This window comes from Tasmannia lanceolata, unplaced genomic scaffold (genome assembly GCF_043159265.1).
Source record: "Tasmannia lanceolata isolate RefF3 unplaced genomic scaffold, GAP_Taslan_0.1 ptg000016l, whole genome shotgun sequence".
NCBI classification, from domain to species: Eukaryota; Viridiplantae; Streptophyta; class Magnoliopsida; order Canellales; family Winteraceae; genus Tasmannia; species Tasmannia lanceolata.
The window spans coordinates 13967020-13984896 of record NW_027518693.1 but is presented as its reverse complement, the minus strand read 5'-3'; the positions used below and the strand labels follow the sequence as shown (position 1 = coordinate 13984896).

The window sequence follows — 17877 nt, the reverse complement described above, 5'->3', positions numbered from 1 at the left end:
CTCATACCACATGATAAACTAAAATTCCATGAAAAAATTTCATGGCAGCCAGACACGGCCCAAGTGTGATCCATATTAGAAAGTGAGAAAAACTTCGACATTTTAGATGCCTATATAAGACCTATTCAAGGGGGATTTTGCACAACAACTAGGAGATGGCTAATCACTAAAGGTAGAGCTAACTAAGAGAAGGGTAGACCTGGCAAACGGGCAGGCCGGACTGGGTCAAAATGACCCGGAAATTTTTACGGGTTACTAAGCTTGGACCCGCGCCTGGCCCGTACGGGCCGGGTCGACCTGCGGACCACCCGGATTTTTGATATATTTTTTTAGATTTTTTTTGTTTGTATAGGGATTTGCTAGCCACCTTCCCCAACCATCCTTTGCAATGATCATATGATATTAGCCATTTATGTTGACTTTTTGAGACATTTGTCTTATTCTGACATGGTGCAAACTGAAAAGATTGCAGAAGTACGATTTGTGAAAAGGTGACTAGCATAAATAATAGCAATAAATAATAATCATGCCTAGTGCTAAGTTTTAAATGAAAAATTACAGAAAATGGAAGCAAAGTAGATAAATTACCAAAAAAAAATACCGACAGAATGTAGTAAAATATGACAATTACCGAAAAAACTGCAGAGAGAATTTAAAAATTATGACAATTACGGGGAAAACAAGTCCAAAATAACCTTTTGCACTTCTATATGGGCACGACCCGCAGGTCAATTTCAACCCGTAATTTACGGGCGGGCCGGGTGGACCCGCTGGTCCGGGTCACTTTTTGCCAGGTCTAGAGAATGGTAACCACTAAAGTGGTAGGCCCATTTTAACTAAAGCAGTATCAAACCATTTTGCGCGCACGAATGAGTGAGAGAGAGAGAGAGATGATTATCACTAAGTTGTGTTTCTCTTAATCTTATATATCTATAGACTTCACTTAAGGATGGTACACTTGATTAATTGCATAGATCCGTTGTCATCACTGAGAATTGACTGTCTTGATTTTTAGCAGTGATTGGCTAACATCTTAGGAGTCAGTTTGTCATAAAGAATTTACATAGAGTTTGAGAACATATGATTATAAGTTGTAAGGGCCCAGCGGGATGACAAATCAGGCCGAATGCCCTTGAGGATGACCCTAGGTCCTTGGTCCATCAAACCTCCTTTAGGGTTCCACCAACAAAATTAAACCGCTGATTCGTGTAGCTCTTTATATATATATATATATATATATATATATATATATGGGAAAGTGATTGTGAGCGGCCCCTCATGTAAGCTTATATATATATATATATATATATGTGTGTGTGTGTGTGTGGGGGGGAGGGGGGGGAAGGGAATCTAAGAGTTTGCAAAAGTAGCTTACCTATGCAAACTCCCCAAAAATATGGTACGGCCAACATCATAGGACGATCCAAACTGTCCATTTGGATCGCCACAGTGTAAGTAGATGGTTCCCCAAAAATCATTCCTAACCCTCTGGTCTATAGAGAACTATAGAGGGACTGCACATTTTGGAAACTTCTATAGATCAGAGGGCTGGGATCATGCTAGGGAAATGTTTTTTGGGGAACAACCTAATTACATTGTGGCCCATCAAAATGGACAGTTTGGATCATCCTATGCCCTGCAAACTCTCCAAAAATATGGTACAGCCAACACCATAAGACGATCCAAGCTGTCCATTTGGATCACCACAGTGTAAATATGTGGTTCCCCAAAAATCATTTCCATAGGATGATCCTAACCCTCTGATCTATAGAGGGACTGCACATTATGGAAACTTTTATAGATCAAAGGGTTGGGATCATCCTATGGAAATGATTTTTGGGGCACAACCTAATTACATTGTGGCCCATCAAATGGACGGTTTGGATCATCCTATGGTGTGGTCAGTACCTTCCTTTTCGAAAAATATGGATTTACATGGCCACACATCATATAAAATCTCAAGAAGAGTAGTTATAAAAAATAGATAGATCAGAGGGTTAGGATCATCCTATGAAAATGATTTTGGGGAAACCACCTACTTACATTGTGGCGATCCAAATGGACAGTTTGGATCATCCTATGGTGTTGGTCCCACTGTATTTTTGGGGAGTTTGCATAGGTAAGCTCCCTGTGCAAACTCTTAGATTCCCTTTTCCCATATAAGTATGGGTCGTGATGAACCTCAATGGGCCTTATCACTATTTTAATTGGGGTTTTTTCTTAATATCAAAGGAAGTTTAAATCTGAACACTCCTTTTAGAACACCTTCTAATTCTCTTTTAGGAATGATAATATGGGAGGCAATTATATGAGATTTTCCATAACATGCAGTGTTTGCGTCCATTCACATCTCATCATTTGATTGTCGGCCTTTGATTGGATCGATGGCTGAGATCATTCGATTTATTATTATTATTATTATTATTATTTTTAAAATTTTGGATTTGGGCCATACATTGTGAGATTCCATTGTGTGGATGATTTCTATTATTTCTAAGGTAGGGTGCAACCTGGGTCGGGTCGGGTGGAGCTTAGGTAGGGGCACAACTTGGGTGGGGTCTAGCTTAGATAGGGGAGCAACTCGGGTTGGGTCGGGTGGGTCAGGTCGGGTTGAGCTTTTGGCTAACAAATGAAGGGTTGCATTGGAAAATGGAATTTCACACATGTTTTGATAATTATCAGAATAATAAGTGTTTTTTTATAAAAGCACGTGTAAAATGGTTGTAAATATATGCACCTTAAGTAGCGAGTGTCTTTAGCAAAACCCAAAAATGAATTGGAATCAACCTAAACCGGACCCCATTTTATGGTAAAAGCTAAACCCGAATTCCCAAAATTCAACTGGAGTTGCACTCAGGTTAAGGTGGGAGAGGGACACACTACCAACTTCTTAGCTGGACTCTCTTCTCTTCCAAAACCACAAAAAGGTCTACAAGCTGATATCAACACCCTAATTGATCTATTGAAAAAGAATTCATAGGAAATAAAAGTAATTCGTGGAAAAAGTATTCCATAGGGGAAAAAATCCAAGATCTAACAGGAATGCTATTTTCTTAGAAGAGAGGGGAATTTTTTTTATTTAGGAAAGGGTTTTCCATGCCAAATGAATTAGCCAAACGTTGGAAAACTAATTTTCCAAGATAAATTTTCATCCCCCCTAAATTAGACATGCCACCCTTATCATTTTATAACCTGCATATGTATAAAGCAAGTAAGACAAACCGAAGGGTGCCAAACTGCCAATACCACCTTCCTCTTTGTCTTATTAAAGCCAGACGCTAACAAACGTTGACCAAAGATAGCTTTGGAAATATTTTACCACATCTTTTAGATATTCGCCAACATAATTACTCCGGTTATAGACTTCCAAGCTCCAATAAAAAGGTGCCACTTGGCATTCCCTTCTGCTATTGGCTGATTTCTACCTTCTTCATGGTGTGGAGATTCTTTACCACATTGAAGACACCTATCTATGCCTATCAAAACCTCCTCTCTCTTTTTTCTAAAGCAACCTTCTTCTCTATCTTCTCTATCTTCTCTCTTTCATCTCCTCCCATATAAATCAATCATCTTTCTTCTTTGTTCTCTCCTTCTTTCATCATCTCTTTGGCCTTCTTTCTCAATGGGAAACGCCCTTAGATATCTTCTTGGCAATTGTTGTAAGCCCCAGTCTCAAGAATCAGACTCTTTAGGCCCCCATGGAGTCACTGCTGCCAACGTTGGCGTTTCAGCTCTCGCCCGTGATCTCTTTCACTTTGAAATCACATCTCAGGTATAAGATATGGTTACTTGATCATCATATTTGTCTAAATTGGATCTTAATTGGTTCTAGCTGTTGACCCTTCATTTTAAGAAATTGGGTATGTCTGTTGACCCTTCATTTTAAGTCATTTTAAGATTATGGCTGCTTAATCATCATCATTATCTTAATTGGGTTTAGTTTCTTTTTAGAAATTGTGTAATTCTGCTGAGTCATTTTAAGATATGGGTACTTAATCATCAACAATATCTTAACTGGGTCCAGTTTCTTTTAAAAAATTGGGTAATTTTACTTAATCATCATCATTATTTTAATTGGGTCTATTTTCTTTTGAGAAACTGGGTAATTCTGCTGACCCTACAATCCATCATATCATCACTTTATCTGTCTTCAGTTTCATCAGTCATTTTTCGGTCGCCTTATCTAATTTTCAGATTCTTTGAGGATTTGGGTCTTTGTATTAACCTTCATAATTTCATGATTGAAGGTCCCAGAAGGGCTGAGTCCCCATGTCGTCTCCTCCAAGAAGGCACAGGCCAACTGGTATTACATTTCCCATTCCATTTCGTATAATTAAGAAATATTGTCTTAAACTTTTTTACCCCTTCGTTGATTCAGTTAATGTATGTTTGTTAATGAATGAAGGTATCAAAAACTTTTACAAGCATGGAAAGAAGCCAAACCCCCACCAAAAACTCCTGAAGAAGCAGCTAGGCTCATCATTCAAACCTTAAAGAGACATCAAAAGAAAGATGTTGAGGTAAATATAATCACAGATTAACAGTCCACACCACCTCTGCATTTTAGGATTCTCCTATTCAGTCTTACTCATTAAGGGCATGTTTATCAGGGTCTCTTGGTTTTCTATGGCCTCCCTCTTCCCCATACTCTTGTTGAGACATCAGGTGTCCCTTTGTCATGGCCGGAAGGCGTGAAGTTTGAATTTCAGACACTACCTGTGAGATGTTCTTTTCTCTTTCAGTCAATAAACACAGAATCAAGTTATAAGAAACTTCTTTTTTACAATCAGTTGATATAAGATAGTGCTAGTATTAGGTGGATGCAAAAAGTGTTGCAGATGGAGATACAATAACAGTGTATGTGAATACTGCTGATCCAAGAGAGTCAGCCTATGTCCCTAGAGGCATACATGAAGCAGCCATTGAAAGATCCAAAGCGCGTGCTGTGAGAGACTACGTAACAGCGGATGAGCTTCAGAAGAACATTGCCGATGCTGGATATAGGTCGCCTCTATTACCTGAAAATCTGTTTTTAAGACCTTGAAGCAGTTAAGGGTGCATTTGGGTGTGTAACCAACTTGCATTTTGGATGCAATTTGTGTGTAAACTGCAATCTAATTGCTCTTTACACACTATTTGCATCAAAATGCAATTAGGATGAACACCAAACTGACTTAAATTATCCTCTGAATCTTTCATTTTCTTCTCTCTTTCAGAGTTATCAGTGGTCCGAACAATGAGGATATTCTCGCACGAAAATATCGAATTAGACTAAGGTAAGCTTCTTGTTAGATGTCTTCGATGCGGTGAGGGAAATGCTAGAATGGTTGTTTGTACCTAGTCTCCGTTTTGTTATGATTTTCTTACTATGACAATAGGGGAATTGATGCACCTGAGAATTCAATGCCATTTGGGAAGGAGGCCAAGGAAGCTCTGGCTAAGCTGGTTCAAGGGAAGTGTCTGAAAGTGCATGTTTATGGCGAAGATCGCTATGGCCGATCCGTTGGGGATGTTTATTGCAACAGTATATTTGTGCAGGTGGGATTAGCAAGAACCTCTGTTGAATCCTCTAATTGACTGGTTAATAATTTCAATCGCCCGCTTCTTTTTTCAGGAATTTATGTTGAAGAAAGGGTTTGCCTGGCATTACATAGCATATGACCAACGCCCAGAATTCTCTATGGTGAGTCGCATGTAATCAAGTTTATTTTTCCAATTTTTAACTTAAACCCTTATCTAATTTGCTACATGGTCTTCTCTTGGATCACATTAGTGGGAGAAAGAAGCTCGTGCTGCACGTGTAGGATTGTGGGCTTCATCAAACCCTGAAAAACCATGGGACTGGAGAAAAGATAGGCGAAACGCCGCATAAACTGACCCTGAAAACCATGGAACTAGCGAAAAGAGGCAAAAAGCCACATAAACCATCGCTGTAGGCTAATCCAAGTACCATACTCAAATGGGTCTAAAGACCAGAACACTGACTATACCCTTCGGCAGAACTAAAGAGTGCTTTGATGTATTTAAGAATGAGAAAGGAGAACTAAAACCTTGATGTCTCCTTGTCAAAGAAGACTGAAAATCCAAGGCCGGGTCATGCCACCAAAATATTAACTTTGTTGGTTATCTATTTATTGTTTGAGTAAATTTTATGGGATTGAGACTACCCAATTAGTCGCCTTTGATATATGAAGGAATGCCCATGTAACTCGAATCATAGGCCTGTATCTATAAATTATTGTTCCTCTTTTACTTCTATTTCAATTTTAAACTTCGAATTGAATACCTGCAACAAATTTATCTAATTTCATCCAGAAACTGACACGGTTTACATTTGGTGCTGGCATCTCTTCACATGGAAAAACCAAAAAAATGAGACTTGCATTCTTGTTAGATAGTTGTATAATGTCAAATGCCCATCTGTGCCTCACCTGAAAAATCCTATTTTTATTCATTCCACACAATTTTCAACAGAAAAAAAATTTGTTTTCCAGTATGAACAAGGATAAACAGTAAGGGCTTTGTATGATGATAATCACAAAAACAGACTGATGTAATTGAAGAACAGGAGCTCAGCAGACAGACATGGGTAACCGATGCAGCTCCAAGCAGACACTGAAATATGAAAAAAAAGAAGCTCAAGGTAAGCCACAGTGAAAAAAATTTTATCGTAACAAACTAATGACAATAAAGAAAAGCAAACTAAAATATGACTGCAGACAATGCATGAAAGAAGCTCCAAGCAGAACCTGCACCCAAGAGAGGATTGGCATTCGGATTTCATAAAAACCATTCACCTCTTCTTTTGTAATATATACCTCTAAAGAAAGAAAATAGTATCCAAAAATGATACGTCGCTTTAGCTTGGGTGTGTTATTTTCTTGGCACCGGCAAAGTCCGGATATGGTGAGTGAAGATAGCATGTCAAATACACAAAACATGTGTCAATAGGGGAAAAAAGAGCAAAACATTATTTGGTTCCGATCCGAAGTTAAGGCTAAGCCCCCAATGAAGGGCATTTTGTTCTCCTTCCAAATCAGACTTAGTTGCACATACTGATAGTAGCGGATTCAAATAAGACAATGAAGGGACGACAGTTATCAAATTGTTTTAGATGGGGAGTGCAAGTGCCTATTCATAGCCATGGTGTTTATGAAACCATGGAATTAATCAATTCAAAATTGGGGAAAAAAATCCAGAAAGTGGAAAAATCAGCTTTAGTAACAAGTGTTCAAATCTAACCCTTGCTAAGCTGATGTGGAAAATGACACAGTAATGAAACTCATTACCAAAATATAGAATAGATAGTGGATATATCTACCTGCCACAAACCACCTCCAACATTAGGCTCGGGAAGGCCTCAATCTCAATTATAATGCACTTGCCACTTCCAATCAAGACCAGCCAAATGATATACCTATGTGACAGCATGGGGAATTTGAATTTCCTTTAAAGAAGCATACACCATCTTGTAGGTTCCATTTGAGAAATAGGGCGAGTGATATGAATCGTCCTTGACGACTCATTAATTTTTTCAAGTGCCATTTAATTCTTGAAGTGGAAGCAAAGTAGTAGGAGTCCCCCTCACAATTTCTTGGGGCTAGAATTTATAAATTGTAAGGCCTATGACTCTTGATGATGATGACAGGATATTGAATTTGAAGAATGATCTTGACAACTTCAGCTTGGGTGAGATGCCTATGCCTGGGTGAGTTCTAGTTTACTTTCTCAGATTTTGGATTACTTTCTTGCAAATTTTCTTGCTTCAAATTATCCATGCCTGCTACCAAAACCCCATCAACTAGTTTGCACCTTCATCTCCACCACTTCCTTTCAATCCATCGAGCAACTTTCTAAGCCTTCCCTTCTAACCCAGCCCTTAGACAACCTAGCAGCCGATTACCTTTTCCTCTTAACCAATCAACACTAGACTAAATGCCTACCCCTACAAACTGTCCAAGACAACCTTTCAGCAACTCATAGTCCATCAACCCTCCTGTAACCTTTGATGAAACTATCAGTCCCCTCTCCCACCTTGCCGATCAAGTTACCTAATCACTTTTTCCTTACATCCATCCAAAACCTACCGAACAACTGTACCTATCCATATCTGCCTCAAGCCTACCCAGATCCAAAAATCAAATCAAAACCTTAACCTGCAACCTACAGCATCATCAACAACCTACCCTTTTAAACCCTGCAACATTCTTCTTTGAACCCTAACCCCTTCCTATCCTTCTTGACTTGTTTCAGGTTAAAGAACCTGTCAAAATTCTCACCTAATACCCTACTACACCCACCTGAGCCATCAACTCACCTGCAGATTATAAAACACACAGAATAGTCCCGTCTTGTTCTGTTAGACTCAAAGGATTTTTAAAACCTTCTCCAAGGCAGTTCGTAACTATTTAAACCCCATCGAAATACCTATATTGACTGTCGCAAGAAACTTAATCCAAGCCTGTCACTGCAGCCCCTATCACTCCAACAGTCCACTAACATCAGTACCACGACCTGTTCCTTGCGGCTATCCAACTAATTCCTAAATCTGAAACTTACAGTGCAACTCCCCAACCCTCGACCAATACTTGGTATACACTAGGCTTGTCATAAATCCCAGAAATCACCCCAACCTTTCTTGACAGCAGTCAGTTGTCCCTCGACACCTGTCAACAACCTTGACACCTGCCGAAAGTTTCTTGACACTTGTCACAGTCCACTTTAAAACCAGCAACAGTTACTAGTCTCCCTACCAACTGCCTGTAATCTGAATTATTTCCCTATTCCCTAAACTTACTTAGTCATTAGCCATATCCCAGAATTTTACCTTAGATCTGCCATCCTTTACCAAAAAATTTCTAAACAGTTCCTATTTTTACCCAAATCTTTCTAAACTTCTTAGTCAGTTACTAGTCTCCCTACCAAGTACCGACTGCCTGTAACCGGCCATCCTTTACCGAAAAATTCTTTAGATCTGTCCAGATCCGTTAACCCTATTAAATCTGTCACTACAGTTCCTATTTTCCTATTCCTCAGCTTACCTAAGCCTGCTACTTTAAACTTACCTAGTCCCATAGCCTAGTTAACATAAGTTTGAACCCAAGACCTAAAGATATCCCTTTCTCTTGGCTTTCCTACATAAATTTTTTTCCCCAAAGATAATGATTTATTGAAACCCAAAAGTACATCAGTCACAAAATCGCAGTCCTACACTCTGCATTGCTTCCCTCTAGCTTTGAACTAAACTCATCAATCTCCACTTCTTCCTTCTCCACTCCATCCTTTGCTGATGTATCTGCCTTATCATTGGCCGATCGCATCAAATGCTGAAATTTGGGATTAATTATCCGTGTTATATCTCTAATTTCAGCTATAACCCTTGCTAGTTTCCAAGGGCCATTTGCTTTATCTGATGCCCATGCCAAAACATTTGACGAGTGACCTTCAATGATCAGGGGCCCTCATCCCTCCTTCATGCACCATTTCACGAGTGACCTTCAATGATCAGCGGCCCTCATCTCTCCTTCATGCACCATTTTAGACCCCAAAGTAAAGCTTTAGCCTCAGCTTCTTTTGTTTCGCATATGCCTAAAGGCCCTGGAGAAGTCATCAAACGGCTTCCATTTGAGTCTCGTAAGATACTGCCAATTCCTACTTGTCCTGGATTCCCTTGAGCACAGCCATCAAAATTCAATTTTGACCAACCTGCAGGTGGCGGATTCCATCTTGTTGCATCTTTTCTTCTCTCTTCTTTCGGTAACTATTGTTTTCCATTTCCTAAGAATGTCACTTGAAGTGTAGCTCGCAGCCAACTTATCTTCCCCAAAACATAAGATCCAATTTCACTTCTAAAAATATTCTTCTCCAACTTCTTTCTCCATCGTTAAAGAGTGCTCCCTCCCTCCCTCCCCATATATGCCAAATGAGAGCATAAGGTACTAACTTCCACAATGTTTGACATGCTTCACCGAAAGGTCCAACTGTCCAATTCATCAGAGCCTGGGGAATTTTGAAGAACCATAGAGAATACAAAGCGCTTGATGATAGGCTGCCACAACCTATAACCTGTAGGAGAAAGGACACTGGATCATTACATGATCCAACGTTTCCTCCTGTTTGCATAAAAACACATGATGGCCTACATCAATTGTTCAAAGAGCTACAATGCCTATTGTCTTCCCTTTTGGTCCTGCATCAATTTGGTATCAGAGCCTAAGTTTGGATGGTCACTCTCAATGTAGCGGGATCTTTAAGGTAGAATTCACCGATGACCATGCAGATACATTGTTCGCTTGTGTAATGAGGCACATAATAACCGCACCGAAGGAGGAGGCCAAGGAGGATTGCCTTTGCACTTATTTTCCATAATCTAGTCAAGAATGCAGATAAATTTTGCAAGCTTATTATTGACAGAGGTAGTAGCATGAACGTAATCTCACATAATACAATTGATTGACTACAGTTGACTTCTAAACTACATGCGTGACCAAACAAGCTCGCATGGGTGGACAAGACAAGAATGTTAATAACCAAACGTACTCTCATCAGTATTTCCTATGGTAGTTATAATGATAACATTAAAAAATGTTACAATGATTCCATTTGGTGTGACGCAATTCCTATGATTCTTACACATCCTCTTGGGACGTCCTTGGTTGTATAACCAAGATGTGTACCATTCTGGGAAGGCAAATACTTTCTCTTTTTTACACAATAGAAAACAAATGGTCTTGAGGTCAATGTGAATAGAGGTTCTTAAGAGCCATAGCAAAGAGAAACCGAAAGCTCCTGCGCCTTAAGTACTCCATGAAGTCCAACGGCTATTGTTTGACTTCTTGGGCGTTGCCCCAGAGAAACTCCTAGATGAATCAACTCTTAAGTGAGACATCCAGCACGCAATCGACCAAGTGTCAGGGTCACAATTTCTCTATCTTCCCACAGAGCATGCATACGTCTAGCGACAGAGAGACATATGAGTAAAAGTTCTATCAACCACAATTATCAAGCTTAAAAAATATGCCAAAAGTGTACCTCATGATTGCATTACGTCGACCAGACCGTCAAAAACTTATTGTCCAATGGAAGTACCTAGTTTGGTAGAAAGGACAGCACCTCTATATTCTTGTGTGGAATTCTATAGATGGAACTCCCACAATCTCTAAACCTTCCCACGGGGCATGCAGACTTATAGCGATAGAGAGAGATGAGTAAAACTTTTATCTACTACAATTGTCAAAGCTCAAAGAATACGCCAAAAGTGTACCTCACGATTGCATTACGTCGACTAGAAGAAGCAACTGTCAAACATTTACCTAGTTTGGTGGAAAGGACAGCCCTTCTATACTAGTGTGTGGAATTCTATAGATGAGCTCCCACAATTGGTGTCGACTACTATGCTCAACGTGGTCAAGTTCATTAAGTAGGGGAGAGATGGGGACCATCCTGGGTCCTTAATTATTTTGTAACTTTCATTTAAGTTATTTGAGAGAGAGAGAGAGAGAGAGAGAGAGAGAGAGAGGGTATAGTCTTTACCCGCCTAAGTCACTTAAGTTCTTAAGTTGTGCGTCTTAAATGGGCCCCCATATTTATTACGAAATTCTTAAGTTGTAAGGCACTTAAACGCATTGTGTTATTTGTTCACTTAAGTTATATGACATCATTTGATATAAGGTCAACTAATTCACCTAAGTGAGCAATGGGGCCCACCTTACAACAAAGAGGATAGCCCTAATTTTCATGGGAGTAGGAGGTGTTTCGTTCCAAGTTGAAATAGGATTCAAGTTAGATTAGGAGTCCTAATACTAGCTGGTTTGAGAGGTCCGAGTTGTAGGAATAGTTATTAGAAGTAGGGGTTGATTAAGTCTTGTGCCATGTGGCATAAAGTTATTGGTCTTTATGTGGGGAGAAGTAAAGTATAAGTAGGTGTCCCCCTCACAATTTTGTGGGGCTAGAATCTATAAATTCATAAAGCCAATCGCGATGATTATGACTGAATATTGAATTTGATGAATGATTTTGATCATTTGAGCTTGGGTGAGTTATAGTTTACATTACCTGATTTCTTGATTACTGTCTTGATTCTAATTCTCCATGCCTGCTGCCAAAATACATCAACCAGTTTGGACCTTTATCTCCGCCACTTCCGATCCAGTGACCAACTTTCTAAACCTTCCCTTCTATCCCAGCCCTTAGGCCCTTAGTTGATCAACCCTACACTATAACCTACCCAACGAACAGCCCAAGACAACCTTTCAGGTACCCACAGTACATCATCATCTTGTCCTTTGAAACTCTAAACCTGAAGCCTTTGCTGAAAGCCTGAAACGGCCAATCCCCTCTCCCACCTTGCTGATCAAGTTACCTATTCCTTTTCCCTTTGTGTCCATGCAAAATCCTATCCCAAACCTATCATAAAACTGTACCTATCCAGATCTGCCTCACGCCTAACCAGATCCAAGAATCAAACCCAAAACCTTAACCAGTTAACCTGCAACATCATCGACAACCTACCATTTGAAACCCTGCAACATCCTGTTCAAACCCTAACCCTTTCCCCTCCATCCTTCTTGACTCGTTACAGGCTCAAGAACTTGTCACAGCCTACACTTGATATCCTGCTACACCCACTCAAGCCATTAACCAACCTGCAGATCATAAAACCTACAGAAAGAGGGAAATATAAATGTGCCCGTTTTAATTACTTGGGACACCCAGTTACAGTGTATCTATGACAGAAAAGGGGCTGATGTACTTCACATCTGAAGGAATGAACGAACCTGATTGCCACGTACAATGCAGCAGAGTGTCCCAAGTGATGAAAAGGGGTGCATTTATCATTTCCCTAGTCCCATATCTTGGTCTGTTACAGACTCAAGAGGACTGTTAAACCCTTCCAGATCTATCAGTCCTACAGCCTAGTCTACAACGACAGTTCCTAGCAATTTAAACCCCGTCAACTTAACTATATTGACTGTTGCAAGAACCTTTATCCAAGCCTGTCACTGCCGCCCGTATCACTGCAACAGTCCACTAATATCAGTCCTATAGCATGGTCCTTATGGCTATCCAACCAATTCCCATATTTGAAACTTAAAGTCCAATTTTGACATTTGTCAACAACCTTGACACTTGTCAAAAGCTTCTTGACACTTGCTACAGTTCACTTTAACTTGTAACAGTCCGCTCTAAAATCTGAAACAGTTACAAGTCTCCCTAACAACTGCCTATAATCTGAATTATTTCTTTACTCCCTAAGTTTTATATTCATTACCCATATCCCAAAATTTGAAATTTACTTCAGATCTGCCATTCTCCAACAAAATTTCTCAGATCTGTCCAGATTCGTCGCCTCTATTAAATATGCCACAACAGTTCCTATTTTCCTACTCCTAAGCTTTCCTAAGCCTGCTCCTTTAACCCTCACCTATTCACATCGCCTAGTTAACCTATCTCAGATCCCAAGACCTAAAGATATCTATTTCTCGTAGCTGTCCAACATCAATTGGTTAAAGAGCTACAATAACTAATGTCTTCCCTTCTGGTCATTATATGGCCAGGTCCAAAATATCTCAAACCAGGGAAATTCATTGAGAAGGTGATTTCAGACCAAACCATATATCAAAATTTGGAGTAAATTGTAAAAAGATGATGACAAGGAACCAAATCCATTCTTGTAATATGAGGAAAAGCAAGATAGGTGTCTTCTTGTATTTAAAGCCTACTCCCTTTTTCCAAACAAACAAATGCATATGGGGAGTGCTAATATGTCCACTTCAAAGAAATGAGAATTCTGTCCAAATTTTTCCCTTGATCGTTGCCTTCAAAAGGCCAAATATCTGTGTATGCTAACAAAAGAATTTACACACTAAAATAGGCCACTACTGCACTCAACCAAAATAAAAATATTATAAACACACACAATATATATATATATATATATATATATATATATATATATATATATATATAGAGAGAGAGAGAGAGAGAGAGAGAGAGAGAGAGAGAGAGAGGAAACACTTCCTGCGCTCGAGTGCAGGAAATATGGTGGGCCCACCTTTTGGGGTGATCCTAAGCATTCATTTGAAACACCCCATCATGTATGGGGTGTGTACCAAAAATCAGCTCCATTGGATAACCTAAGCCTTCCATTTGTGGGGAGAAAAAATAGGCATATTTGTGGACAGAGAGTATCTGTCCATTTTCTCACCCACAAATGGATACCCTAAGATGATCCAGTGGAGCTGAGTTTTGGTACACACCCCATCCATGATGGGGCCTTTCAAATGAATGCCTAGGATCACCCAAAAATGTGGGCCCACCCTTGTTTCCTGCACTCGAGCGCAGATAAGCTATCTGAGCTCGAGCGCAGCAACTGTTTACTCATATATATATATATATATATATATATATATATATGAATGGAGCATATGATTTATAATATGATTTATGATACGAGTAGACCGCTATTATAATCTATGATTCGATTATGATCCTCAAAATATTGGGTGGAATGTTACCCCGGATACGAATGGGAGTATTGGATACTGTAATGTTATGGTGTATTGATCCTCAAAGTTCCATGTGAAACAACCAATTACTCCAAAAGCTTAAGCTGTTAGAGATGGTGTTATTTAATCATTTATACGTCAACACTCCACGTGCGGGCCCCTCTTTTTGGGTTGGCCGTACATGTGGATTTTCAATATCAAGGAGCTGTTGGGTTTTGAACCCAGGACCTGCAGCAAGGCAAAAGGCTCTTATACATGTCAAATAACCAATTTACTCCAAAAGCTTAACCCGTTAGAGATGGTGTTATTTAATCATTTATACTTTAACATACCAAAATCTTATGATACAAGTATGACAAGATCCAATATGTGAGAGATAGATATGGATAATGATCCTTCAAGGATATGATAAAAGTTAAAATAAGAAAACTAAATATGGTTTGAATTTTAAAAAAAATACACATCTCTCTCGTATAACAAATTAGCACGTCCTATCTGTCTCTCTAGCTTACGATTCACATATCCTCTATGATGAAGAATATAAATGAGAAAAGAATATTTAAGAAAATGTTTAAAAATGCGGATGCAGCGTGAAATGTGGCCGAAGAAAATCCTAGTCGACTCGGCACGACGCGGTCGAGTAGTCATAATTCGGTAGTCAAAGGAGTTTTTATTGACTCTGTTGGCCAAAACGCAGAACGTGGATGTGGCCCAACACGGAACGCAGCCAAGATAAAAGAGAGTCGATACGGACGCGGAGGGGTTTTAAAATTATGATAGAAGCTCCAAATGTGCCAAAACACCTAACAAATAGTAGCAGAAAAAAAAATTCCAAAAATAAGGATATAGAATGGGCATATCCAACACATATCCCATACCCTTATCCTATTATGTTGAGTCGAGTAGTCCACCCATTTTGAAGGATCCTGGTTTCATAGGTGGAATCTTGATATTGAAAGCTAGAAGTTCTCAATGAGAGATTGTGTGAAAGAAACCGGAAAGAGTTTACTGGTTTAAGATTGTGAGCATATGAATAAGGAGGCTAGAAATTGGGAAGGGTTCCCAGGAAAGAAATTTAAAAAGTTGTTCTAAGGCTGAGGACTAAGACCATTTGAGCGATGTTGAGCCATCAATTGCCATACCATGTCTCAATATACATGTAAGAATTGCAGCAAATCAGATCCATTTCAACAGTAAAAGATTTGGCGTGGTTTTCTTCTTTCTTTTCTTTTTTTTGTGCAGAAATCAAGTTTGGGATTTTAAAGGCATTTGGTTGAAAGAACTCTCAATTTCGGAGAGACTAAACTTAATTAATTATGCAATGTCCAAAATATCGGATTATCAAGCAATTGCATCAGATACAAAACTCAAACCCATCAAATTCCTCCGAACATTTAATCAAACCCAAATGCAACTGAAAGTAGGTTTACCCAACCAAGAGTCCAAGACCAAGGATCCAACTCACTTTGTCATCCTTCACATGAACACGGATCATATTTATTCAGTCTTACTTTAAATCATCCTTCAATTCATCCGAGTCAGAGTCGCTTGCATTATAACCTAAAACAAAAACATCAATTCAGATCCACCCTGAACCAAAAAAACCCAGAAAGGAATTCAGAGAGAGAGAGAGAGAGAGAGAGAGAGAGAGGCAGAGCTCACCAGGGTGCTTATCGCTGACATTCCAAACCGACGACCGATTCTTTGATGCTTTCATAATCCAAGCCCTTCCCTGATATACCAATAGAAAGATAAAAAAAACTCAATAATTAAATCTTACGCAAATAAATAAAACTTTAACAGCCAAAAATTAGGAAAGGAGAAACATAAAAGCCACAAAGCATCATTAGCTTTGACAACCCATAGCCAAATCATTTTTTTTTGAAATGGCAAGATGAATTCATTAAAAAGGAAGGGGACCGAGGTGGGCCTCAACCAAAATTACAAGAAAATAAAACAACAATAACAAGAAAGACAAATCTCAGGGAGGAAGATCAATCACGTTGCGAACTGATTTGGGTTCATAACAGGCACATAACATCAACAAACAAAGGACTATTAAAACAATAACACTAAAACCATAAAAAAAAAAAAGAAAAAAAAAAAAAAGACCCATAAATCAAAAAACCCTAAATCATCACCTTATGAACATCTCTAGGAACTCCATAACCGCTGTAGTACATCTGCCCTACTAACACCTGCATGCCACTATCACCAGCCCTAGCCTCCTTAATGGTGTCTTGAAACCACCGTTTTACACAGTCTGAGACAACGGCCGCAAGCGGAATTCGATTCTGCCTCTGTGGGCCCTCCATCTTCCGAATCCTTTGCTCTGAATCGGCCGATGGCTTTGAGAATTCCGGAGAGAACTTGATTTTCGATCTGGATTTGGGGAATTTGGGACCGTTTAGATTTTCTGCTGTAACCCTAGCGAAATCCTGGAGCTTGGTTATATAGGGGAGTGATTTTCCCATAAACAGAGGTCTGATTGTGAAATTTTAGAGGAAAAAATAGGGTTTTGGGAGTTATCTGGTTTTCATGATGGATTTTAAATATGTGGAGGAGTTAGAGAAGTTATATATACTTGCAGAAACTTAAAACCCTTTCTCTACGGAAGAAGACTAATAAAACGGACCTCTTTTTGGTATTGGCACTCCTCTATATTTTAAACTAAGGTGCTATCCAAATCCTCAAAGTTGAAAATAAGTTTATAATGGCTAATGTCCAAAACTAGTGATGCAAACAATCTTCTACGCCATCATGTTTTAGGGATTAATACCTATAAATGTAGGTATTTCTACCGTGTGAGATTGTCTTATTTGATTTTATTTTAGATTTTTACATACAGGACAAAAATAACATGTGTACTTGCCTAATTTTGAGAGTGTGAAAACCAGCCATCTAGATTTAGAAGATGATATCCACAGTCCCCTGTTTTGATAATGATACTCTTTTTTTATTTTTACACTTCTCTGATTGGCTGACTAGAAAAGTTGTAAAGATAAAGAGAGGTGTGTCATTATTAAAAAAAAGTTATTATATAGGGTACATGCATAGACAACTTTTTCAATGATCCAAACTTTTTATCCTTGTTTTTTGGTTGGTAAGCTAGGATTGAACCTCCGACCTCAAAGTCAAAAGGACAAAACCTTGACCATTGAGCTAGAGGCCCAATCCCTCCAAAGTGATTATCTGTTAGGATATGCATGAAAGTGTACATGCATAGCCAACTTGTTCAATGATCCAGAGAGTTCATCTGTCAGGTCAGGCACTAAGATTCTCCCCCATCAAACTATCTTAACCTTTTGATTTGTGGAGGTTTTTGTGCTAACTATATAATTAGAAAAGGGCTGTGCAGGAAGACATTGTG

General features: G+C 39.1%; 2 protein-coding genes across 2 annotated transcripts; one reads left to right on the top strand and one right to left on the bottom strand.

Annotated features, from left to right (window-relative positions):
• Nucleotides 1-3428: 3428 nt before the first annotated feature.
• LOC143847814 (putative 38.1 kDa protein) lies at nt 3429-6258 on the top strand. The gene is made up of 9 exons (XM_077356587.1): nt 3429-3772; nt 4248-4303; nt 4406-4520; nt 4611-4718; nt 4817-5004; nt 5217-5276; nt 5379-5538; nt 5615-5683; nt 5774-6258. Exons 1-9 carry the CDS (start codon nt 3473-3475, stop codon nt 5870-5872), a joined length of 1155 nt encoding a protein of 384 aa, XP_077212702.1. The 5' UTR covers nt 3429-3472; the 3' UTR covers nt 5873-6258.
• A 165-nt stretch (nt 6259-6423) lies between these two features.
• LOC143847815 (uncharacterized) lies at nt 6424-17082 on the bottom strand. Its single transcript, XM_077356588.1, has 4 exons — nt 16649-17082; nt 16170-16239; nt 15973-16067; nt 6424-6615 (listed from the first exon to the last, which is right to left on the bottom strand). The coding sequence occupies exons 1-3, from the start codon at nt 16979-16981 to the stop codon at nt 16015-16017; spliced, it is 456 nt and encodes a 151-aa protein (XP_077212703.1). The 5' UTR covers nt 16982-17082; the 3' UTR covers nt 6424-6615; nt 15973-16014.
• Between the last annotated feature and the right edge of the window lie 795 nt (nt 17083-17877).

Bases quoted from the DNA above. Each gene is read 5' to 3' on its own strand.
- LOC143847814 (XM_077356587.1), top strand. From the start codon at position 3,473: ATGCCTATCAAAACCTCCTCTCTCTTTTTTCTAAAGCAACCTTCTTCT. The intron at 4,521-4,610 runs GTAAATATAATC...CATGTTTATCAG, and splicing joins ATCAAAAGAAAGATGTTGAG to GGTCTCTTGGTTTTCTATGG. The intron at 4,719-4,816 runs GTGAGATGTTCT...TGCTAGTATTAG, and splicing joins TTGAATTTCAGACACTACCT to GTGGATGCAAAAAGTGTTGC.
- LOC143847815 (XM_077356588.1), bottom strand. From the start codon at position 16,981: ATGGGAAAATCACTCCCCTATATAACCAAGCTCCAGGATTTCGCTAGG. The intron at 16,240-16,648 runs GTGATGATTTAG...TTGGTATATCAG, and splicing joins TTCCTAGAGATGTTCATAAG to GGAAGGGCTTGGATTATGAA. The intron at 16,068-16,169 runs GTGAGCTCTGCC...TTTTTGTTTTAG, and splicing joins TGTCAGCGATAAGCACCCTG to GTTATAATGCAAGCGACTCT.